The following is a 25,421-nucleotide window of genomic DNA, read 5'->3' on the forward strand; positions in this document are numbered from 1 at the left end:
GTGTTCTAGTCGTTTTTGACTCAAGAGTGGCAATCTGTTTTCAGAAGCAGCCAAGACCATCGTTTTCATGGAAGCTGCCTTAAACAATTGGAATCTTTTATGAACGAAAGAGTCGTATTCTGTTTAAAAACAGTTGTGGTGAGGAGTGCTCTTAACGGAGCCCAAAAGACCCGGGTCCTAGCTAATTAATGCCTCTCGGTCCTCACCTGTGAGGTCCCGAGAGCACCTTCCTGTAAGGGACACATTCGATTACTGTTGCCATAGGTCTGAGTGCATCACCCACAGAGTTAGTGGGGATGGAGCAAAGTTCCCCAGAGTAAGTGTTCAAGAAACGTATCATTGGACTTAACCTTGGACACTTGGACATTAATTTCCTTTTGTAAGCAGTTAGAACCTCCCTAAGAGTTTTCTATTGCACCATATGGGCTATCAATGTTCAAGTATCTAAGAATACGATAAAATAGCACTAAAACTAAATTGAAGCTCCTAAACCATCATGTTATATAGTGCCTTAAAGTTACCAGAAGCATCTATTTTTAACCCACATGCCAAAGAACTAGTTAGTGGGAATCTAGGGGTTCACATTAGACCTGAGCTTTTATCTTACATAAATAGAAGCACCCACATTAGTGGTCACTTCAAGGTTCATTAAGACTTGAGATGACTGCTGTGGCACAGGCTGGCAGCTACAGATCTAATGCGACCCCTAGCCTGGGAACCTCCATATGCCACAGGAGCAGCCCTAAAGAGACCAAAAAAAAAAAAAGTGAGATGAAACAGTAAAGGGAAAAAAATGAGAACCATGTTACACTTGTCTATTACAGCAGTCAAAAGTCAGATGGTTGTTAAATTTAACTTCATAAAAAATTAAAGGGCCGCACCTGCCACATATGGGAATTCCCAGGTTAGGGGTCAAATTGGAGCTGGAACTGCCAGCAAATGCCACAGCTACAGCAATGCCAGATCTGAGCCACATCTGCGACCTATACCATAGCTTAACCCAACTTCTCAACTTAGCTTAACCCAACTGTCTCAACATAACTTAACCCACCTTAACATAGCTTAACCCAACTATCTCAACTTCTATTTATTTAGTTTTAACAAATTTGAGTACCTATGTACTATATGCCAAATAATGTACTGGGCACTGGGACTAGAGCTATGATAATACTAGGTGTGGTCTGTGCTACCAGGAAGCTTCTAGTGGGAGGAACTAGACAATAAACAATATCTCATTTAACTCAGTACAGGTCAATGCAGAAATAGACAAAACGTGCTGCTTTAGGGAGAGGTGAAGTTTGAGTGTCTGAATCGTGTATTATGTAAAGAGAAAACAAATACTAAGGAATAAAGTAGCTCTTCGTTTCAAAAAAAAAATTGAAATCCATAGTTCAAAGCTTGAGACATATTTAAAGCTACAGGAGGGTGTTGTTTTGAGATGGTTGCCATGTTTAGAAGAGACTGATATGAGAAAGGGAAGCTTTCTCCCAAGTGGGCAAGAAGGAGCCGGATGCAGTGCTTCCGACTCCTGGCAGGGGAAGGAGGAGGATGTCACCCTGAGGGCTGGGTCCTTTGTGTAGGACCAGGGGACCACACAGGATCAGATCCACCTTTAGTCGTATGATCTGCACTTAAAAGCTTTCCCAGGGCCTACCAGGACAATGCCACAGGCTTTTAAGTTTGTCACATCTGATAAATTGGAATGTTTACTGAGCATATGAGAACTTGGGAATACTCAGGTCTTGTTATATCTAATAGTTTGGCCCACCTATGGGCAAAACTGACTTCTACCTTCCTAATAGGATCTTCAGCTCCTACTTACAATAAAAGTCATCGGTAGCCTCTAGAGTCACTTAGGCTCATTTTCTAAGGCAATATTATGACCCTTCTACGTAAGAGGGTCTTGCTTATACAGAGAGCAGCTGACTTTGTGAAACCCATGGCCCTCATCTAAAATAAAGCCATGTGTTCAGATAGCTTGGCAGTCTCAAGATGAGATTTCTAAGGCATTTTTGTTGTTTTTGTGCACAATGAAAAAGCATCCTGGATAAAGCCTGATCCCAATTCTGGACCTCACATCCAGAGTTGTGGCATTCCCTTCACTTTTTTTCCAGGACATTTCAGGATGACTTAACAGAGTTCAGGCTGTTCCGCTACACACGTTATAGAGGATGGCATTTACTCCTTACTGGTTTTCTCTTTGATAACCAGCATCTGAAATATTCCTGAACTTAGAGGTTAGTTTTCCTTGGTGAAAAAAAAAATTTGAAAACTATCAGGAAGGAACAACAGCTCTGGGCCCACTAATCAGTTAAATGTTCTTTCATTGTACTCAGATCATCAATCACTAAGGGACAAATGGAGGTAGTCTTGTGTGTGTGTGTGTGTGTGTGTGTGTCTTTTTTGCCATTTCTAGGGCCGCTCCTGCAGCATATGCAGGTTCCCAGGCTAGGGGTCTAATCAGAGCTGTAGCCGCCGGCCTACACCAGAGCCACAGCAACGCGGGATCCAAGCCACGCGGGATCCAAGCCGCGTCTGCAACCTACACCACAGCTCACAGCAACACCGGATCCTTAACCCACTGAGCAAGGGCAGGGATCGAACCCTCAACCTCATGGTTCCCAGTTGGATTCGTTAACCACTGCGCCATGACGGGAACTCTGGAGGGAGTCTTTACTGATGGACTACCATATTACTTCTCCAGTGCGAAAGATGAAAAGTAAACCTCTCTAGCAGGAATTAGCAACCTCAGAATCTTACTCCAGTTTTACAAGACCCTCCAGCTTTGAGAACTTAAGCATACATTATTACCTTCACTTCAAAAAAAAAGACTTAACATAGGTCCTCCTAAAAGAATGAAAGGTCCTGCTCTCTTAGAAGAGTTACGAACAGGTCTTTTCTTCTACCACTTTTCTACAAAAATACCTATGAAGCAGAAGTAAGACTTGAGAATGAATTTGGGCTGTTTGTGGTACTATGATATGCTTAGCCAAAATACTTCGTCTGCCCCTGTTACAAGAAATAACTGTGGCCCACAAGAGATCTCTACAGCTTCCCTAAACAAATTCTTTCCAAATTTTTTTTTTTGTCTTTTTGTTGTTGTTGTTGTTGCTATTTCTTGGGCCGCTCCCGCGGCATATGGAGATTCCCAGGCTAGGGGTCGAATCGGAGCTGTAGCCACCGGCCTACGCCAGAGCCACAGCAACATGGGATCCGAGCCGCATCTGCAACCTACACCACAGCTCACGGCAACGCCGGATCCTTAACCCACTGAGCAAGGGCAGGGACCGAACCCACAACCTCATGGTTCCTAGTCAGATTCGTTAACCACTGCGCCACGACGGGAACTCCTCTTTCCAAATTATTATGGATAATATAGGCAAGTGGTGATGTGCATATCTATGCCACTCAATTCTTGGCATTATCTATTTTGCCTGGAAGTAACATGGAGTTCATATCTTTCAATAAAACAAAACGACTAATGGCTATTTGCATTAGGGAAATAGTAAATGACTCCAGAAATAGGGAACTGGAAGAAGGAAAAGAAAGGAAGAGGAAACCAGGAGTGTTTCCAAAGCCTAAGTCAAGAGAATCACTTTCTAAGCATTTCTCTTTGTAACCAATCTGTTCTTCAACACTAGATGGCGCCATTGACTAATCTCATCTTGGCAAGAGAGCCATTTGCTTGCCAGTTCAGCAAGGAACTGGGAAACCACCAGAGGTGTTGCCCGCCACTTCTGCCTTGGGCTGCAACCATCTAAGCCAAGATTTTGAAGGAATCTGGAGAGCATATGGGTGCAAAAGGATTGGGTCAGTTTGCCACACCTCCAATCCATGATGTACTCTACCGCACACTACTGCTTGGGCAATCAACATGCAAAGACTCCTCTGCCCTTCAGAAAGCTCTTCATTTGATTTTCCTCACTACTGATACCACTCATGATTTGTTTTATGGACTATGTCCAGTAGTACATGTGTAATAACCAGTTCTCTAAGAAAGAAGGAGGGGTGTTGATTTGCGGTCTTTGCCAATTTCCCTGGTGTAAATACTCCCACGATGGCTGATTTCAAGACAGCGCCATAAATTAGGAAAAGAGGCACATCAGCACAGCATCACATAGTATAACCTAAATATGGCTACTATAGCTAAAAATATCCTCAAGAACACATGAGAGTTAAATGTAGTAAAATTATTAATCTATGATACATACTGAGTAGTTATTACCCTTTTCAGATATCATTTATTTCACTGTAAATGTATACATTTTTGCCTGCTTCATTAGAATCTCTGGGAATCTGTGTTTTTAAGAGATCTATGGTCTCTACACATGTGCAAGATAGAGAACTTTTATTCGGATGTAGATGGACCTAACACTGCTTTTGCCTTGTGGTTATAGCTCTTTGTGGATTCCATTTAAGCCCTTTCCCAGCTCAAGATACCTTCTTATACACATGTACCTTTTACACTCCTCTGCAGTGATGACCTCTGTCTAGAGGCTATAGCTAGTGTCTGATCCCTGATAACATAATCTGGCTAATCTTTTAACCAAAACAACTAACTAAGATCCTTATTTCATCTCTTATCCCTTCTTTCTCATTTTTAATCCTGGCTTTATCCCTACCTCTTACCCCCTGGCAGAGAGACTCCAGCACTGGATACAATATGAAAGGTGTATTGAAAGTTGCTAAGAGAGTCCATCTTAAATGTTCTCACCACAACTCAGACCGAAATGGTCTCAACAGCAATAACAAAAATGGTAACTCTGTGAGGTGATGGGTGTGTTAACTAACCTTACTGTGGTCATCATCTTGCAATACATACACGTATCCGGCCATCACACGATTTATACCTTAAGCTAACACGCTCTGTCCATTACATCTCCATAAAGCTGGGGAAAGGACTTATCCAGGGGCTTCCTGTACCCCGTAGCAGACAGCCGATGCCTCAGAGATGTGCGCGCCTGTTCAAGAGCAGGGATGGAATAAGAGACAAAGGTTAATGCACCAGTTGCTTCTCCCCCACCCCGTGTTTGAACCAACGTGAACCAATCACGAGAGATGGCAAACACCCGTGATTATGAAAACCAGATGTTCAAGGAGGAAATTAATTCCTTCCCTGAAGAAAAGAATGTTGCTATACCTCTGGACCAGATGCTCATGAGGGAGTATAACTGAGGTGGGAGATGTGCCCCTACAACCAACGCCAGTGGAAATCCTGGAGCTGCAAAGGCCATTCTTCAGCTTATGCACTGCTGTGATGGCACCATCCACCCTACTCCTCACGCTGTCATTATACAGGGAATGGCACCCAACATTGTCTTTCAGAGACTGGACCCGACCCTTGCCAACTGGGTTTGGCTAGAAGCCCAGATAAGCATGAATGACAACCCAAGGCAGAGTGCCACAGCCACAGGCTGGGCCAGAGCCAAGCCCTCGGAAACCAACAAGCAATGTCAGGCCATGAGCTGGGGACAGGGGTGTGGGGGGGGACTGAAATTACTCCCACTTCCCAGTACTTTCTTTCCCCCAAGAAAAGGAAGAAGAGGGATACCGGTACCTCTGTGCCTCAATTCCCAGTTAGTGTGATTTCTTTTGAACTACGGATAATCCACATGCCATGGTTCTTTCATTTATTAAAAATCCTGGCCACATTCAGGACTTAGGACTTTGAAGAAATGCTAATCCAAGGACATTACATCTGACCTAGGACAGTGTATTCGTTATCTATTGCTGAGCAACGCATTACCATAAACTTGAACAGCTTAAAACTGCACATCGTTATCTCACAGTTCTGGGGTGCAGGAGCCCAGGTATACAGCCTAGCTGCGTCTTCTGCTCGGTGACACTCGCAGGTGGCAATCAAGGTGTCAGCTGAGCTGCTGTCATCTCAAGTTTCCAAGGACACGTGGTTGCTGGCAGGATTCTGTTCCTCATGGGCTGTGGGACCAAGAGCCGCAGCTCCTTGCTGGCTTTTGACACGAAGGAGCCCTCCGTCCCCTGACATGTGGGCCTCCCAACCACAGCAGCTTGCTTCATCAAAGCACACAAGCCGAGAAGGCAATGGAGGCTCAGCTAACAAGTAGATCAGAATCCTTTATCAATTAACCACAGAGGAGACAGCCCATCACCTTGGCCATATCTATTGGTTAGTTACTAGACCAGCCCCACTCAAAAGGAGGGGATTTCACCACGGGGGTGTGCATATGGGGAGCAGGGAGCAGTGCCATGGGGGGAGGAATGACTAAGAAGCCTTCATCCTAGAGATAAAAACAAGAATTCACCAGGGTAGGACTTCTCGTTGTGGGTTAAGGACCTGACATAATTTCTGTGAGGACGCCGGTTTAATCCCGGGCCTCGCTCAGTGGATTAAGGATCTGGTGTTGCCATGGCTGAGGCGTAGCCCTCAGCTGCAGCTCCAATTCGACCCCTAGCCTAGGAACGTCCATCTGCAGCAGGTGCGGCCATAAAAAGAAAAAAAAGAATTCAGCAGGGTCATCCACCATCAACTACAGTGGGTTTTTCATTTTTAATGTCAATGCCTCATGAAAGTCATAAAATAAAGATAATAGAAAATGCAGAAATAAAGCATCCCTCTTGTTTAGAAGGAGGACTAGCTATTGGTGCCAGTGGCTTTGGAAATAACAAACCAAACCAAACCAACGCTTAGAGTTAGTGCTCTTCAGAGGTGAGGTGCAAAACTGTGGCTGATTCACAAAAATCAGTTCTGACATGCATTTCGCTTTGTTCCCTCCCAAGTCCCCACTAAAGCCATTGGGAAAGCATTCCCATTTTTGTCCTCACCATTTGGTCCGATTTGAGAAGCAGCATCTGGAAGGCGGACAAGGGAGGTCGACACCTTTCTGGAAGGAGGAGAGCAGGAGCAGCAGCTGGGCAGCCAGAGCCCCAGCCTCAACTTCACGTGGAAAAAGCTTAGCTGATGAGGGTTCAGAACAGGGAAAGACTTAGGCTTAAGCTTGGAGTTAGTGCCCTGCATGAGTCGGAAGTCAAATAAGGAAGCAGACACGCCCCCTCCGGGACCTCCGCGCAAAGCTGCAAGCTGCCCCCGCAGGCAGACCCAAGGAAAGGAAGTTAAGTGAGGGAGCAGGTGAAGCAGCTCTTGGCCCTCACCAGCCACGCTGAAACGACAGTGAAGGCAGCTCCACGAAGGTCCTAATCCACAGGCCCAAAGAGAACACAAGAGGATTCCGTGATGTTCAGAGGTGGAAAGCAGGTGCAAGCACAAGTCTGCACCTAAGCCAATGCTGACAGGAAAGGAGGGAGTCCCCAGAGAGACAGTACTTGGGGACAGAAGGCAGACAGAGGAGAGCTGAAAACCGCGGTAAGAGTGGGCCACCCAGGTCTCCCCCAGAGCCCCATGCAGCTTGGCTACCTCCCCTCTGCCAGCTGCAGGAGACCAGCGGTCGAGTGGAGCCCCCAGCTCAGGAACCTGAGTCAGAGCTGAGGACGGGAGGAGAGAAAAGATCAGGTCAGTGGCCAGGAGTCCCAGGAAGGTTCCCTGGTTCAGGCAGAGTCTCCCACTCAGGCGGGGAGCAGAGGATTCATCTCTGGAGAAAGGGGTCACCCCAGAGGATAGACCCCTGCACAGTGACATAGGGGGCCCCATGAAAAGGCCCACTTGCCCCCTAACCCCTTACAGCAAAGACAGCAGGCAAGAGCACCCACGAGTGCCTTTCTCTGAAATATGGAGTCAAAAATGTTGAGTGATTTCTGCCTGTGCTCATTCTTTCCTAATGGTTTTATAGCTGCCACATCCTATCCAGCTGGGCATCCATTCTAGAGCCTGGTCTTTGAGTGGCAGTTTGGGGCCCCAGCCTTGGGGTGACCTGGGAATGTCACAGATCCCGGCCAGAATCAGTGGGGTGGTTTGGCTTAATGAGCCTCCTATCGACTTTCTCCAAGCCATAGTCAGATACGCAACTGGTGCCCCATCCTCCACCTACTCGGGGGTATCAGACCCCTTACCCCATGGCAGCTTAACTCACATCTGCCAGGCTCTAGGGGCAGCAGACCTATGGTTCAATCTTGCCCAACGTTTTGCATTTTTATTTTTATCTTTTTAAACCAACTTTCTCTCTTTCTCCCCACCCCCACATATATGTTTTGTGTTCTCTTTTTCAGATTATGCATTTGGGAGCAGAGAAGCTGATCAAGTCATGCGTTCATGGTGCCCTCCTGATGGAAGCCCACGCTTTGGTTTCTAGTCCTCTATTATACCAAGAAGAACCAGGGCTCCTAGTGGAGTAGATAATACTGTGTTTGGGCAAGAGAACTAGAGTTGGGACTAGATGGCACAGAGACCATCAAAGACAAGTGGAAGGGTGACAAGAGTCAACCTGAAGGGGCCCAAGTTGTGACAAGCCTCAAAAAGGAAAACAAGGATCACTGTCGCCGGAACCAACTGAGTTGGAGTAAAGCCTCAACATCTCAAAAGGTACAAAAAAGAAAGCATGGCAAAGAAAGGTCACAGGCTCCACTCTAAATCAGCTGATTGGCACTTGACTCATGCCGAATGGACCACAGGAAAGTGAGCTTGGAACTTGGACCATCCTCAGAATCAGAGCGACCTGGAGAAAAGGGTTTCTCTCTTTCTTTCTTTCTCTCTCTCTTTTTTTTTTTTTTTTAAATTTTGTAGCCACCCCACAGGCCAGGGATGAGATTCCATCCAGCACAGTGGCAATGCCTGATTCTTAACCCACTGTGCTGGGCCAGGGAATTGAACCTACATCCCAGCGCTCCAAAGACACCGTTCATCCTATTGCACTACAGCAGGAACTCCCAGAAAAGATTCATGGGGGAGACTGCAGGGGAATGAGCTGAGGTAGGAACTTTGGGCACTGAATCAATGTGCTTCCCCAAGATGAAGCTGGGGCCTTGTTATCGCTGCATTTAGCTTAAGATCAGCAAGCGCTTGCTATTTGTAAGCATGCCTCTGAATGGAAGCACACAGATCTTTAGGGTAAGTGCTTCTAGAGGGTGATCTGAGCCCCAATATAGAAAGGTAACAGGGATGCAGAGACTGAGCTTTCCAGATCGAGTAAGGTTCCCCCATTATGTAAAGTCTTAAGCTCCACTGGGGACCTTGGGTGACAAAGGGAGTCATATTTGCTCTTCCAAAATAATTTTGCAGATTTGGTTAATTTTATCAGGGACTTGTCACAGTGTGAAAAGGTAGGGAGCTTTCCTGACTATCTAATTTAACTTGAAACACTTCGGAGTAAGAAAAAAAAGGGCGGGCTATAATGAAAGCAAAGGTCGGTAATTAGAACCCCAAGGGTCAAAGAGCTGTATGAAGAAGAATTAGTTGTACTATATTATTTAGTTCTGGAGTAATAGGCATTTTTACCATCTTAGTAGTGTGCACATATTTGTTGCTTTTCAGTTTTCTTTCTCTTTTTGTCTTTTTGCCTTTTCTAGGGCCACTCCCACAGCATGTGGAGGTTCCCAGGCTAGGGGTCTAATCAGAGCTGCAGCCACCGATCTACACCACAGCAACACCGGATCGTTAACCCACTGAGCAAGAGCAGGGATCGAACCCGCAACCTCATGGTTCCCAGTCGGATTCATTAACCACTGCGCCACAACAGGAACTCCATGCTTTTCAGCTTCCTTAATAAACCTTCAGAAAAAGTTCAGGCTGGAGTTCCCTTGTAGTGCAGTAGGTTAAGGATCCAGTGGTCCTGGATCCTTAACTGCAGTGGCTCTGGTCACTGCCAGGGCGAAGGTTTGATTCCTGGCCCAGGAACTTCTGCATGCAGCCAAAAAAAAAAAAAAAAAAAAAAAATACAGGCTTCATAATAGTTACACAATAGAATATAAATATTTATTGCTTTTTTTTTTTTTTTGCTTTTTAAGGCCATACTTGCGGCATATAGTTCCCAGGCTAGGGCTCAAATTGGAACTGCAGCTGCCAAGCACAGCCACAGCAACGTGGGATCCGAGCTGCATCTGTGACCTACACCATAGCTCATAGCAACCCTGGATCTCCAACCCAGAGTGAGGCCAGGGATCAAACCCACCTTCTCGTGGATATGAGTCAGAATCGTTTCTGCTGTACCACAATGAGAACTTCGGAATATAAATATTTAAAAAAAAAAAAAAACCCACTTTGACCATGCAAAAGTAAAAGGCAGATGCCCAGAGTTAGGAGATGGAGAAGTGGAAGAAAAGCCGAAAGGAGAGACAGGGAGCTCATAGACTGAGTGTCCAGAGTGGGGCAGCAAGGGGTCCTGTCCACTGCAAAGGCTGGTAAGACAAGAATGTTTCTGAAGGGCAACTGGGTAGAATCTGTTGGGATTTTAAAGTCTATCTGGAAGGATCCAAAAGAAACCAGCGACAATGCCTGCCTCCAGAAGGTGATCAGAATGGCTGAGGAACAAAGGAGGAGGGCTTTCACGGTGGACCCTTTCTAGCCTGGAATTTGAAACCTTTTTAAAAGTTTTTAAATTAAAAATAGAGGTGCACAGGAGTTCTCCCCGTGGTGCAGTGGTTAACAAATCTGACTAGGAACCATGAGGTTGCGGGTTCAATTCCTGGCCTCACTCAGTGGGTTAAGGATCCAGCGTTGCTGTGAGCTGTGGTATAGGTCGCAGATGTGGCTCAGATCCTGCATTGCTGTGGCTGTGGCGTAGGCAGGCGGCTGCAGCTCTGATTAGACCCCTAGCCTGGGAACCTCCCTATGCCACAGGTGCGGCCCTAGAAAAGACCAAAAAAAAAAAAAAAGTGCATAATCAACAGTCCAACTCTAGGACGGGCCCCTCCTGGAAAAGCAGCATCGATGCACAAGACCTGGCCAACAGCATTCACCAGCAAACTGGACACAAATGCAATGCCTGTTCGGACAAAGACGGGTGTGCTACAGAACAGCCATAACGTGGACTATCATGCCCTAAAGAATTCATTGGACCTATGCTGACAATCATGGAAAGGTGTCCCTAATACCTCATTTAATGAGATAAGCTGCTCAACATGTATGTCATTTTTGGTGTATTTTTCAACTATATGTATATATGATTTATACACACAAAATTGTTTGGAAGGACCACCCACTGAACAGCAGTTACTTGTGGGGAGAACAGCTTCACTGAGAGGTGTCTTACTTGAATTGATTATGAGATGTCTGTATAATGTATAGACTTTGGTGGATCATTTCCTCGAAAGCACGGCACTGCCCTGTCAAGCGGAGAAAGGCTTCGGAGTTGGGGGGTACTGAATTCGGCTCATGAACTCCAGGAAGGAGGTGCTCTGTACATCTCTGCCTCCCCTGGAAAGAAGCCTGATCACAGCAAGGCTTGATCCAGGACAAAGTCATTTCCATGTCGAAAGCACCAAGACTGCACTGATGGGTCCCATCGGAACCCTTCAAGAAAGGGGTCAGCAAGCCCTTGTCTGACCGGGAGCCCAAGATCAGAGAGCCCTCTGCACCATCAGGGAACTCAAGAGATCCCAGGAAATGTTTCTCGAATGAATGATCGCCCAGAACACTGTCCCCAGGAGCTGGTGCCCAAAGCCTGTCTAACCTGTAGCCTCATCTCTTGGCACTCCTGTGCCACAGCAACTGCCCAAAGAGACCCAGGCCAAAAGGGTGCCGCGAACCAAGTGACGGAGGGCTGACGTCCGGAACCCCTGGACAAGGACCCAGCAACCTGTCACAAGTGCGACTGTCTTGGTAAATGACGCACACAATTCTCAAAACCAGCAAGGTCATGGAATTTCCACCCAGTCTGGACCTGGAGGGTGTGTGGGGCCCAGAGGCCTTTTGCCTGGAGGACAGAGATTTGGACACATCCACGCCAACACCACCCACAGCTGCTGATTGTTTATTGCACAAGAAACTGGCAATACCGAGGCAAGGGCGGGGAGCGTTACAAAACAATCTAGTGACCACCTCAGAGCTACCAAAGGGCATTCCGTACAGACACCTCAGTTATATACACTTATGTACACACACACCCACATGAACACACTCAGCACACCCAGAGCCCGAGGCTTCCAAACCCCGCCTGGCAGCTGGCACCCCAACCCCCAACACGGTGAGATGCTGCAGGGAAGCACGGCAAACGATTCCAGGGAAGGAAAAAAGGTTGAGCCGAGATGAACTGAGCCGCTGACATCAGCACGCGCAATAGAGCGGCCGGGGCCCTCCTCCCTGGGCCGGGCCGGGGAAGGACGAGGCCCTGGGACCATGACAGGGTCCTCAGAAGGCCCCTGGACCGGCCCGAGGGCTGCATGGGGGCCCCGCGATAGTCACCACTCCAGCTTCCCAGGGGAGTGTGTTCACCTTGACGATTGCAACACATGGCAGGATGCCCACAGCAGAGGCTGGCGGGAGCTCCAGAAATCAGGACCGACTGGGCATGGCAGCTCAGGGCCCTTCTGCTGGTTTCCTACAAGCAGCTGTCGCCTCACTTGGAGGGGGAGTAGACTCACTCCACAGTGGCTGCGTCCCACCTCATTCTCCACCCGGACGCACGGGCTGCCTGGAGGTCCAGGGACTTGAGCCCCATCGCTACATCTAGCAGTGGCGGGGGCGGGGGGGGGGGGGTTCTTTGCGGAGGGAGAGGGCAAGGTTGGGGTGGCACTAGGGACAACAGCGCCCTTCCCTCTCTGTCAGGGCTCAGGGACAACGCTGCTGTGATGCTGAGCTGCCAGGGCAGGCCTGCCTGAGCTCACACAACTGCTGAGCAGGTTCCTAAGTGGAGCTGCTGTTGGGGCAATTCTTGGACCAACAGGGCTGGGGCCGTCAAGGTCCTAGCCATGCCTGGAACGCCAGCTCCTTGATGGAAAGTGACAGCAGCATAGCAACCACGAAACACAAAGCAACCCCACACACAAAATGCTTCAAGTTTATGTCAAAGGGAAAAGAAAGTCTGAGGGCGTTTGCTGTTTCCATCCCACTGACATGACCCTTTATCTGCTGGAAAGAACGAACGGGCCCGCGCCGAGTGCAGGAAGGGGCCTTGCTGCTCGGCCTCGGGAGCTAGAGCCATTGAGGGAGGTGGCCTTGATCCAGAGCTCCTCTCCCTCAGACCTTCCTTTACACAGGTCACTGGAAAGTTCTATATAAAACAGAACCTCTTTTACTGGCGAAGACCTTGGGCTTCCTTAGCCCAGAACACCTACCCCGAGTGACCGGTCTCCTTCTCACCTAGCCAGCCCGTGAGGCCCAGGGCTTGGGCACGGGCGCCCTGCCTGGCACCCTCACACACAGCTAGGGCAGGTCTCGGGGAGAAGGAGGGTGAGCTCTGCACAGAGGGGCAGCTCTCCCGACGTTGCAGTGGGTGATGGGACCGAGGGTAACATGGGGGCTTTATTCCAGGCTGCCACCAGTGGGTAGGAGGGAGGGGCAGGTGGGGCTTCTTGAAGGCAGGCTCTGCTGCCACCAGCCTGATGACGCTGTGGTCCCACACAGGGCCACCGTCTGCAGGGGCCTCCCGGGGGCTGCGCAGCCAGCAGCCTCTCGGGCAGGGAGGACTCAGGACTGCATATGTGCTGGGGGGCGTGGGAGAGGGTGGCCTCAGCTACTCCTGTCCGAAGCCCTCGGTCTCCTCGATGGCGTACAGCAGCTTCTCTTTCAGCTGTTCGTAGCTCTTGTATGGTGGCAGATCCAGCCGGTTGAAACTGGTGAGAAAGAATAGGGCAGTCAGCACAGGGAGGTCAGAGCTCTCACGGCCACCGGGGGTCCAAATAGAACCCCACCACCACCACCCCACTGCGCTCAACCGTGATGCCAGGCAGACAGATCCTGGGACAGGGTTCTCTGCTGTGTCCCTGGACCAAGAAGGGCTTAGAGGAGGCAGGGCTGCAGGGGAGATGGGGAACGATAGGGGGCGCCCGGAACAGCAGCTCTTTGCCTACTTGAAGAGGGTGTTTCAGTAGTGAACCCCTGGGGTGGCCATCAGGGCGTGGAACTGTGTGACAGCTCCCAAAGGTCAGAGGCCCAGGCATGCCACACACCTCCCCTCTAAGCCCAACACCCAGAGCTACTCAAGAGTGGCCAGCGTCAAGGCCCTGAAGCCACCTCGCCCACTAGGCTGCCTTCTGGTGCTCCCCCGGCCTCAGGTTCCTGCCACCTCCCCTCCAACCAGCACACTCACCAGGTGTGGCTCCTGGGCAGCCAAGTTTCCTTGCCAACCTTGTCAATGCAAAACTTCTGTGGCCCATTGCTTCCTGTGGTCCGGAAAAATGCACTGTGTGTCACAGGACGGTCCCTTCCAAAGGCAGGACCCTCCAGCTCCAACCGCTGAAGGCTCAGCCTCCCTCCCACTGATCTGCTTCCAGGAAGACACTAGGTCCTGCCCCCTTCTTTGCGCTGTCCTCACCCCCACAAGGGCACCCACAGGCCAAGGGAAAATGTACCAATGAGTTCGACGAAGCCCCCAACGGGCAGGCGGCAGGTCCCAGTGACAAACTGCAGCAGCCGGATCCTCTTCTCGTTGTCCATCTCCTTCACCACCTGCAGCTCCACAAGCCAAGCCAGCGTCAGGGAGCCGCTCGGCCCAGTGCCTCCCCTGACCTCTAACTCTCCACTGAGCCGGGCCCCTCTTTGGGACGGAGAACTCGGAGCCTGGGCTGGATGGGGAGCTGACCACCGCCACCTGGGCAACTCCAAAGCCATTCTCTCTAAGAGGCTGTGTGGGCCTTTCCCACCAGGTGATGTCACATCGCTTGGTCTCAGGGACACTTTGGATCAGGCAGTCTTCCTCCCTCCAAGTTCTGCTTTTATTTATTTGTTTGCTTATTTTTATCTTATTTATTTATTGTGGGGGGCTCATCTGTGGCAAGTGGAAGTTCCCAAGCTAGGGGTTCAATCAGAGGTGTAGCTGCCACACTACACCACAGCCACGGCAATGCCGGATCCAAGCGGCGTCTGCGACCTACACCACAGCTCCTGGCAACACCGGATCTTTAACCCACTGAGCGAGGCCAGAGACTGAACCCCCGTCTTCATGGATACAAGTTGGGTTTGTTACCACTGAGCCACAAAAGGAACTCCCTGATTTTATTTATTTATTTTTGCTGTTTAGGGCCGCACTTGCAGCATATGGGAGTGTCCAGGCTAGGGGTTGAATTGGAGCTGTAGCTGTAGGCCTACACCAGAGCCACAGAAACACAGGATCCAAGCCACGTCTGCGACCTCCACCACAGCTCACGGCAATAGCAGATTCTTTAAACACTGAGCAAGACCAGGCATTGACCCCACGCCCTCATGGATTCTAGTCAGGTCTGCAACCCTGTGAGCCACAATGGGAACTCCCAAGTTCTACTTTTAAAAGTATACTAAGGACAGGAGTGACTGCTTAATGGGTATGAGGTTTCTTTCTACGGGGGATGAAATATTCTGGAATTAGACAGTGATGAAGGCTGCACAGCACTGTTAAAAGCCACGTCAGATCCACTGAGCTGTACACCTTAAAATGCTTAACCCAGTGAATTTTACAGCATAGGAATTTCACCGCCACAAAAAACCTACACATGCTTGTTCTTTTTTGTATATGCTATACTTCATAATGACGACAACGACTGGACCCACACACACAAAGGAATCGACTCATTATATCTGAGACAACGAGCCCATTCTGTTTCTTTGGAGCCAACCTCATGCTTGCCCCTGCCACCTGGCTGGACGGGGACCCACAGGACAGACGAGAGCTTTCCTTCCTGTATATAACGAGCCCCCACCGCATTCCAGCATTTGGAGCTGGGCCACCCACCGCCCACCCACACTGGTCACAACCCAGATGCCACAGCTCCCTTTGTCTCAAGGTTGGGTGTCTCATCTCCTTTTGCAAGTTGAGGGAGGTGAGGAGAGGGTCAAAGACGAGGGAGGCGGTAATACAACAAGTATCCTCGAGCTTGGGAGCTTGGGGTGGAATCAGGTCTCGCTTCCTGTGGGGACTGCGAAAATGCCCCCGCCCAGACCCTTGCCCTGAGGACAGGGACCAGACCCAGGGCCCACCTGCCAGAACCACTGGATCTGCTTGCTGTTCTTGGTGTAGTGCCGGTAGATGGTGTTCTTCTGCCAGTCGCTCATGTCTATCTCCTGCATGCCGCACAGCATCAGCTGCCGGAGAAAGCCCGGGAGTCAGCCACCCAGCCCAGCACCCCCCACGGCACACGGCGCCTCATCCACGCCCTGCCAGATGCAACACGTCTTCGACTGTCTCTGCCGGCAGGCCTAACAGTGCGGGCAACACAAGTCGTAAGGTGGACCCCCTGCAAACCAGGGCCCAGGTAAGGGCAGGTGTGAACCCAAATCAATGTGACTGGCCTGCTGCCGCCCCCCAGCTAGACTTCGGGGTTCTCCTGGTGAGTCGCTGTGGGTTCCCAGCAAAGCTAGCAAAGAGCAGGACTGCCCCAGAGGCAGGGGTTCGGGGTCCCAACTACCCCAGCTCTCACCTCCAGCTCCTTCTCATCAAAGTAGCGCAACCACTCCAGGGGGGCCACCTCGTTGAAGCCATCTAGGAAGGCTTTGGTCTGCTCTTCCACGCCCCGGGTGAAACGCCAGTCGGTCAGCAGCCTAAAACCAGAGCCCGAGAGCCACAGCTCAGGAGCGGCAGGGTGGGGCGGGGAAGCCCACCGCTGGCAGCAAGGGGTCAGCTGAAAGTTGACTTCAGGCCGGCGGGGAGACCCAGGGCTGCTGCCAGCCCCAGGGAACAGCCTTTAAAACCTCACCAGAACCCAGAGGCACTTGAATCTTTGAAATCGCCTCCTCCTCCTCCCACCACTGCTGAGATGAGGAGGTTAAAAGGCACGACCATGAATGGGCATGTGAGATAATGGATTTAAGCCAACTGGACAGAATCAGGAGAAAGAAGAGGGCGCCATCTAAATTTTATGCCTCATCAAAGGAATTCAGCCCTATAGCCTTTTGTTTTGTTTTGTCTTTTTAGGGCCGCATCTGCGGCATATGGAGGTTCCCAGGCTAGGGGTCGAATCAGAGCTGTAGCTGCCAGCCTACACCAGAGCCACAGCAACACGGGATCCAAGCCACATCTGTGACCTACACCACAGCTCATGGCAACGCCGGATCCTTAACCCACTGGGCAAGGCCAGGGATCGAACCCCCAACCTCACGGTTCCTAGTTGGATTTGTTTCCCCTGAGCCACAACAGGAACTCCCCGGCCCTGCGGCCTTGAAGTCCACCACCTGGGGGACAGAGAACCCAGGAGGGGAACAGATGGCCTTAGAATTGGGCTCCAGCTGCTCACTCGGGTCAGTCCCTGACAGACCACGGCAGCTACCTAAGGTCAGGGCCAAGTGGGAGGTTCTTCCCACCCCTGGTGACCCACGGGCCACGCGTGGGGGGCTGGCTGAAGAGGGCACCCAGAGACAAGAGCAGGAAACCCTCTCTCTGCAGCCAGCTGGGCCTCTGCTCCCCTCCCGCAGCCCCCCAGCCCCCCAGCCCCCCAGCGCTTGAGACTCACATGATGTACTCTTCCTTGTTCTCCTCAGTCACCCGGATGCTCTCCCCGCCTTCCTTCAGCTCGTGCGTCGTCACCTTGCCCAGGATCTCCATGTCCTGGATGAAGTACAGCTCGAGGCCGCACTCCTCCAGGTTGTTCTCTCTGGGGGCACGACAGACCCAGGGGGAAGAAGTCTGTCACAGAAGGGGCCTTCCCCCAATTCGGCTGTCACGCACTTGCAGGGCCCACGGGACATGGGGATCCGCAGGTGGCCTAGAACCCACCTCGGGAGGCAGGGGACACCTCCTGAGCTGTCCTGCAGGCAGACTGGAAGCGACCCAGCACCCCCACCCCCCACCCCAGCCTTTAACCCAGTGTGGGGCGAGGGAGGGGCACGCACTTGATCCAGACGATGGAGTTGTAGAATTCGGGGTCTATGGACTCCAGGTCTTTCAGGGTTGGTCTCTTGTTCAGCATCCGCTTGTAGAAAGGGAGGGTGAAGCCCGTGTCGATGAACTTTCCATGGTACAGAGCCTGAGGAAGGAGGCGACAGGGCGAGGAGGTGGGCTTTTCCCAGGATGCCCCATCTCAAAGCCTGGCTCCTGCTCCCCGCCCTCCTGAGCACCCAGCTGCCCCAGGGGCTGAAGGGAAGGCCTGGAACAAGCAGGGCCCTTGCTCCCACCTGCACACCTCAGGGAGCCACCTCTGGGCCCAGCAGGCCCACCGCCTGCCCACCTGCCCACTGGCTCCCTGCTCTGGCCGAGTCAGCCCCAAGCGCCCAGAGAAGATTCATTCCGTACAGCTCCAGAGGGCGGCCCTGACTCACTGGTGCTCAGAGCCGGGCAGCAGAGACAGCCAAAAATAATGCAGACGCCGCTGTTGGCGGGCCAGGGGTGAGTAATAGTCTAGGGTTTTACTGGTCTGTCCTGTCAGCTGCGGGGCCAGGCGGGTCTCTAGACCTGGGAAGAATGTGCCCACTTCCTGAGCCCAGCACCTTGGCCAAGAACTTCCAGACAAAGGGAAAGGACATATTTAGTCATGGGCTCTTGGGTCCCCCCGAGAGGGGGGCAGGGCGGGGCACTCACTCAGGAAGAAGCGAAGGAAAGTTAGCAGCAAAACATCTCAAGCTACCAAATATGGCAGCGGGACTGGGGCTCCCAGAGATCCCCCTGTCTCCATACTCGTGAGATACTCAACTGGAGGCACCCAGTGTCACCCCCTTTTCATGTTCACTCTGTGGAGCCTATTTCTGCAGAAACACAAATACCGACTCCCCTTCCCTACTCTGCCCTGCTCGTGACAGGTGCCTCCTCCATCTTGCACCAGCTGGTCCACCAGAGCTCTGTTCTAAGCTAGTGTAGATTCCCAATTCCCTTCCAGAAGGCCTGAGTCATAGTCAGACACTCCCAAACTCTTGCCACCCAGCTCGTGGCAACACCCGGAGATGGGCAGCAGGTGGGCCGTGCCCGTCATCCCCCACCACAACAGGGCACACAACGAGTGTTCACTGAAGACTCTGATCCGGGGAGCCCGGGCTTTCGCTTGGTGAGTCCTACACGAATCAACAAGGAAAACTTGCTCAACGCCCTGTGGTGGCCACCGAGAGAGCTCTGATCTAGCGCCGGAACTCTCACTAGCTTTTTGCACCTTCAGTGAGGAGTTCTGTAAGGATGAGGGTGGGGCCCAGAGAGGGGATGCCAGTCTGCAGAGTTGCCATTGGTGTCTGGGGTCACCGCCTACCCTGGAGGTCTTGTGGCAGTGACTCTTACCATGGCAATGAATCTGCCAATAAAGCGGAAGTAGGTGAGGTGGTCGGGGTTGATGGAGGAGGCGGGGTTGATCTGCAGGCAGTAATTGTTCTTCCCGGCGTATTCAAATAAACAGTACATGGGGTTGAGCACCTCGTGGGACAGGAGGAAAAACCACTCTCTGTGAGAGAAGAGAGAGAAAGACAAGACTAATGGATCCCTCCCTGCACACCCACTCTGGAGCTGCAACTCTCCTCTGCCTCCTGTTTCACCTGGTCTGGAGACCTGTGTCCTGGGGAGGCGGCCCCACCAGGATCAGCAGCTGGGCCAATCTCTACGGACAGAGCAGAGTCAGACCCGAGGTGAACCAGAACAACAAGTGCACTTGACAATGATGCTCAGGAAGACCCATGTGCATGCATGTTAGCTCTGGGTGCTGCATTCCAGGACTTCCCATCCGATATCCAGAGCAACTAACGGCAAAGGGGCTCCTTGCACCCTGAGCCACCATGCACAGCTGTGTGGGCTGTGCACTGCACAAGGACACTACGTTAAAATATCGTATATAGAGAACAGACTTGTGGTTGCCAAGGGGGAAGGCGGAGGGGAGGGAAGGATTGGGAGTTTGGGATTAGCAGAAGTAAACTATTATATATAGAATGGATTAACAACGAAGCCCTGCTGTATAGCACAGGGAACAATATTCAGTATCCTGTGATAAACCACAATGGAAAAGAATATGAAAAAGAAGAGATACATGTACAACTGAGTTACTTTGCTATACAGCAGAGTAACTAACACACATTTTACATCAACTAAACTTCAACACAATTTTTTTAAAAAACCATAATTTGTACATTTATCACAACAATGTCCCTGCAAACAGCTGTAAAGTTGCCATTTTGCCATTTTCGGATAAAACCCAGTATGTTGTGGCCATTTTCCAATACAGAAGTATCTTGAGAAAGGGTACCTTTTTCTAAACTTCGCAGAAATGCTTTATGAACAGCAGCCGGCCTGCTTCCGCCCTAGCTGAGGAGGCAGCATCTTGTGAACACGTGGTAACACATTCCTAACTCCCGATGCACAAAAACTCTGGAACCCATGCTGTGCCTACACCTCACTCCCCCAGCTACAGCCCAGGTATCTCACTGCCCTTGGGGCACTTTGCCATTCCCTCGTCCCCGACCCCATCATCATACCCTTCCCTGTATGTCCATGCATTCCTGTGAACCCATGTCCATGACTTGGCATCACTTTGGGCCCTAGATAAAGCCTGAAGCCAGATGTCAGAGTCCTTTTTGGAGCTTGAGTTAGACCAGCAGGGGGACAGCCCAAGGGGACCGGTCCCTGGCTGCTGGGCTGTTTGTGGCCGGGCAGATGAGGAGTCCTTCGATGCAGAGGGTGCCCCGGTATCCTGTCCGTGGTTCTACCCTGTGGTAGAACAGCATGACGTAACCTACCATAGGGTAAAACCACTGGCAGGACACAGAGAGACAGACACACACGGGGCGGGAGCCACACCACCAAGCAGAGCCTGGAGAGGAGGTTATCGCGGTCACCACGGAAAAAGAGCCATTGATCCACGGGGCCAACACAGCGGGCAACGCCACCAGCACACAGAGAACCAGAAGCAAGTTAAGCCAACACCCAGCGAGAAGATGTCCCCACACCATGAGAGGCAGTGAGCTGAGCGGTCACCGCAGGCCAAGATGCTCCTTCTCTCTGCCGGGGCCCTTGTGCCCCTCATCCGAGGCAACACTGGGAAGGGGAGTCTGTTAACTGTTGTAGGTGGACGGGGGGGAGGGCAAGACAACGCTCTGAGCTCTTTGTAGGGTTATAGGAGCTATTTTGAGTCCACTGACCTTGTGCACATGACCTACAGCTGGGTAGTGATCAATGCCCTCTGGAGGGTGACACAGCCTATGCACGGCAGGTACATACCATGACTCCCAACTCAGCATGCCCCGGCTGCCTCAAGAGGAAGTGAGGCCCAGGGTCAGCTTTCATGGACAACCACTCAACACTGGTATTTTTCCCCTGCCCACGGGTCAGACAGACTGGGTGAAATACAGACATAATGATGTTGGTGGGTAGAGCTACTGTCTTGAGTGAGCCCCTCCCCCCAAAGCCCCTCAGCCTCCCCATGACCCGGTAGCTACAGGGTTGATGCCTAGCCCAGCAGAGGACCCCAAGACCCCGCTCCAGCGCCCCTTCAGACCGGCCACACCCGTGCCCACTCCTGCAGGTGCAGGGGAGCTCTGGCAACTGTCTGAGCAGGGAGGAGGCAGCTTTCCAGCCATGGGCTCTGCAGCCCCGGGGAAGTGGGGTGCAGCACAGCCCTCCAGGGGCACCCAGCTCACCTGGCGATGCCTCCATAGTCCAGGCCCTCCTCGCCGCGCATGATAATGTAGAGCCGGCGGCGCAGGTCATAGGGCTTCATATTCATGATCTGGGGAGACAGAAGACTGAGCCAGCCTGCCACTCTCCAGTCCACAGCAGGCTGGGGGCAGGGGACGGGGGACTTCTAGGCCTGCTCTTCGGCAGATACCGGTCACCATGGACCACGCCTTGAAAATTCTACTTCTATGGGCTTAAAAGGCCACATGACAGAAGACGGGTTGCAGGAGGGGGCCTTCTGCCGGCCCTCTGGTTTCAGACATGAAGATTATTCTCTAACCTGTTGGAAAGAATCCTCAAAAAGTGTCTGCCTGGAGACGCTGATCTTCACGTGGCTGGGGAGAGCATTTGACTGAAAAGAAAAGAGAAACAAACCTCCAGCTGGGGCCTTGGTGGCAAGACTTCAGCCTGATCACCTGTCTGTCTGAATAGGCTTCCCCACCCGCCCTGGGCCAAGAAGGAACAACTTGATGCCCTAGGAAAGGAAGCCGGCTTCCTGGAGATAATGTCACATAGCTACTCGGGTGAGACGAGTGACCGGCTCCCACCTAAGACACAGGCATTCCAGCGCCTGCTCCTGGGCTAGAAATTGGGCAGAAACTATAATTTCGGGGGTTGAGGGGTAGGAGCCCTACTACCAGAACTCACGTGGCAGAGGAAGCGGAACTGGTGATACTTCCACCGGAAACTTCGGTCGTAGGCACCAGGGGAACCTTGCTTCGTCCTGGGAAGAGCAAAGGTGATCAGGAATCCGTGGGGTTTCTCAAAAAGTGCAACATATCTTGTTAGCCCTAAGGAAAGCTGATGCCACGTTAATTTAAAGATGAGCGAAGTAGGCGTAAGAGAAAGGAAGTGATTGCCATTAAGACCGTCTGCAGATGTGAAGATTCAAACGAAAAAAATAGAAACAAAGCCAGACCTCTTGCTTTTAGAGAAAGACCACGTGTTATTCTGAACAAAGGAGCCCCTTCCCTCTCCCACTCACACTGATTAAAGGGTGACATCAGGAGTTCCCATCCTGGGTCAGCAGAAACAAATCTGACTAGCATCCGCAAGGATGCAGGTTCGATCCCTGGCCTCGCTCAGTGGGTTAAGGATCTGGCAATGCCGTGAGCTACAGTGTAGGTCGCAGACGCAGCTCGGATATGGCACTGCTGTGGCTCTGTTGTAGGCTGGCATCTACAGCTCAGATGAGACCCCTAGCCTGGGAACCTCCATATGCCTCTGGTGTAGACCTAAAAAGACCAAAAAAAAAAGTGTGACACCAAAGTTGGCCGCTAGAGGGCAGTGAGAACAGCTGGACCCGGCCTGAGCTAACAGAGCGGGGTATCACCTGTGCCAGGTCCTTACCCAGACTCAAACCCGGGGCGAGGATCCTTAAAGGTGGTGGTTCGGGTGTTGTGGTCCACGAAGTAACGCACCCCCTCGCTGGTGTACTTCATCTCCCACCCCGGAGGCAGAGCTGGCTCCTGGATCATCCTGGCAACATGGGAAGAGAGGGGTTGAAGGCAAATTTCACCTGCTGGGCCTCCAGGCTAAGGAGGCTGGGGTCCCACAGGGCTGCTTTCTTTCTGCTTTTCCCAGGCCCTGCTGAGCCCTTGAAGGTGGGCCTTGAGCAAATGCACTTGGCAATGCCTGAGCCCTGAGGACAGTTTTGCAGCAGAGAGAGGCCATTTATTGTCCCAAAGCCAAAGAACCAGCCCTGGGTGGATGGCCATGGTCTGAGCGTCTACCAACAATGCCAGGACACCAAGTACCCCTCTCCCAGACTAGCTTCTGGGAGGCTGGGAAGAACAGAGTTTTAGGATGAGGGGGAAGTTCTCAGCCCTTCTGAAATCACGCAATCGGCAGCTTGCACAGCTGGTACAGAGACCAGCAACACCTGCCCACCAGGCCACTCTCTGTCCACAAGGAAGGTCAATTGAAGGTGCCACTCACAAGCTCTCATTGGGCGGACATCAGATCATGAGGGTCTCGGGGCACCCGTGTGTGGCTAAGGGTCCCAGAACATCGGCCGTGGAGGACGCATGCAGGCTCCTGGGCCAGGGCTAGGGCTGCACAGGGGCCCAGCCCAGACCTCTCCTGGTGTGAGTCCTTACCCCTGGGTCCGAGGATCCTCCCACTGGGTAGTGCGTGTGTTATGGTTCACGTAATACACCCGTCCATTGTCCTGTCTCTTCTCTGCCAGAGGAGAAGAAAGAAAAAAAAGGAAAAGACGCTCAGATTGAGACATCTTGAGCCCACATCCCTCTCCCCTCTGGCTCCCGCCTCCCGGCTGCTGGCTCTGAATGCCTGCTCCTGGTCCCAAGCTGTCAGAGAAGTTGAACCACCCAGAGCCTGGCTCTCATATCCGTCACTGGCAAAAAGGACAAGGAGCCCTTTCCCTTCTGGGGAGGAGGGATAGACACGTTTTCAACTCAAGATCAAGCACCGTCTTTGGTGGGTGGGTCTGCGGGAGAGAAGGGGGCGGTGTGGCAACACGAGGGGGGGCAGCCCAGCTGAACCCAGAGGCGTAATTGCATCCAGCTGTGTGCAAAGTGGAGGCACAGCCCAGCCTCCCCTCAACCCGGGTCCCCACCCCAGTCCATCGCTGCTGCTCTCTGGTCCTGCAATTGCTCCGTCCACTGGATGCAGTGACCCGGGTGCCTGTCTCACAGGCAGGGTCACTGTGGGGTGGCTGCATTTCCCCTCATCCCTCTCCGATCAGCGCTCTGCACCACCGGGCCTATGTCCCCTCCGGCTTAAAGGCAAAATTTTGTCCTAAAGCTCCCACATCCTAACAAAACCTCTATGCTGCTTATGCGCAAATCCACATCTGGGGTTGTAGGCACGCACAATGCCATCTCGGCCTTACACCTAAGTGCGTGCTTCGAGACGGGGCAGCATTTGGGGAGCTCAGACACAGCTCTGCTCTCCTCGGGACAATATCTACCTCTAGCCCCAACGGACTCACGATGGCTCTGGGTTGTTCGAGGGAGAGAAGTCTGGGCGGGCTGGGGGCAGACTCAACTCTAGCTGGTGATTCTGGCCTTTGAAGGGATTGAAAAGGGAGCCCACCAGCTCCAGGTGGATGGCAGATAAGACTCAGGGCAAGACAACCACCGCACGCGTGGCTGCTCTTCCTAGCTCAAAGCTCCTGAGCCCTCCAACCTGTTTCTGTCTTGAAGACAAACAAAGCTAATGGCCCTCTCTATTTTATGATAATGGGGAGAAATTGAAGAAATAAAAATAACCAGTTCCAGAAGCTATGGGGAAATCAAAAGCAGAAAAAGACACAGAACTGGGGGGCCCAGCCCCCTCGCCTCACGTATCAGGCTGCCACATGCCCCGTATCAACCCAGGGTCCCGTCTCTCTCTGCCTTACCTGGTATCCATTTCTTTATGGAAATTTCAAATACACAGACAAAAGGAAAGAAAGAAAAGGTATTGGCCCAGAGCCACCGCCACCCCAGGACAGCCTGGGGGACCACCCCACAGAAGACAGGCTTCCCGAGGGGATCCTGGGGGGAGGGAGGAGCCGCTCCCAGCCCAGGAGCTTCTGCTTTGAACTAGATCCTCTGCGCGTGCTCAGCCAAGGACCAAAGCCAAGGCCAACTGCCAAGCTGGGGGATCTGTCCAGCCAGCCCGGGGCCCTTGTTGCTGCGTGGGGGCCTTCCATGGCCCACTGGAACCACCTCGCTGCACACAAGGTGGTAGTTTGGGGGTGGGGAAAGTCCTCAGGTGTCATCTAGCTCGACCTGATTTAGGAAGAAATGGACTGGGAAGCATTCAGTCACTTGCCCGGGGTCAGAGCGGCTGAGCAGACACGCACCTAAACCTGAGGTGTCCTGGCCCCTGGGTGGGGGCTTG

The 25,421-nt window shown here is 51.9% G+C and overlaps 1 protein-coding gene across 1 annotated transcript in view; it reads right to left on the reverse strand.

Moving 5' to 3' along the window:
* Positions 1 to 11,821: 11,821 nt before the first annotated feature.
* WWP2 (WW domain containing E3 ubiquitin protein ligase 2) overlaps positions 11,822 to 25,421 on the reverse strand; it is a 155,621-nt gene continuing 142,021 nt past the window's right edge. The window contains exons 12-24 of the mRNA XM_047794004.1: positions 23,672 to 23,753; positions 22,923 to 23,051; positions 22,221 to 22,296; positions 21,853 to 21,924; positions 21,536 to 21,624; positions 19,194 to 19,353; positions 17,825 to 17,958; positions 17,446 to 17,586; positions 16,417 to 16,537; positions 15,977 to 16,081; positions 14,377 to 14,473; positions 14,115 to 14,187; positions 11,822 to 13,638 (exon numbers count right to left, since the gene is read on the reverse strand). Of these exons, the coding sequence (XP_047649960.1) occupies positions 13,539 to 13,638; positions 14,115 to 14,187; positions 14,377 to 14,473; positions 15,977 to 16,081; positions 16,417 to 16,537; positions 17,446 to 17,586; positions 17,825 to 17,958; positions 19,194 to 19,353; positions 21,536 to 21,624; positions 21,853 to 21,924; positions 22,221 to 22,296; positions 22,923 to 23,051; positions 23,672 to 23,753 (1,379 nt within the window). The 3' untranslated portion in view covers positions 11,822 to 13,538. The remainder of the gene's footprint in view (positions 13,639 to 14,114; positions 14,188 to 14,376; positions 14,474 to 15,976; positions 16,082 to 16,416; positions 16,538 to 17,445; positions 17,587 to 17,824; positions 17,959 to 19,193; positions 19,354 to 21,535; positions 21,625 to 21,852; positions 21,925 to 22,220; positions 22,297 to 22,922; positions 23,052 to 23,671; positions 23,754 to 25,421) is intronic.

Source organism: Phacochoerus africanus, chromosome 8, assembly GCF_016906955.1.
Source record: "Phacochoerus africanus isolate WHEZ1 chromosome 8, ROS_Pafr_v1, whole genome shotgun sequence".
Lineage (NCBI taxonomy): Eukaryota > Metazoa > Chordata > Mammalia > Artiodactyla > Suidae > Phacochoerus > Phacochoerus africanus.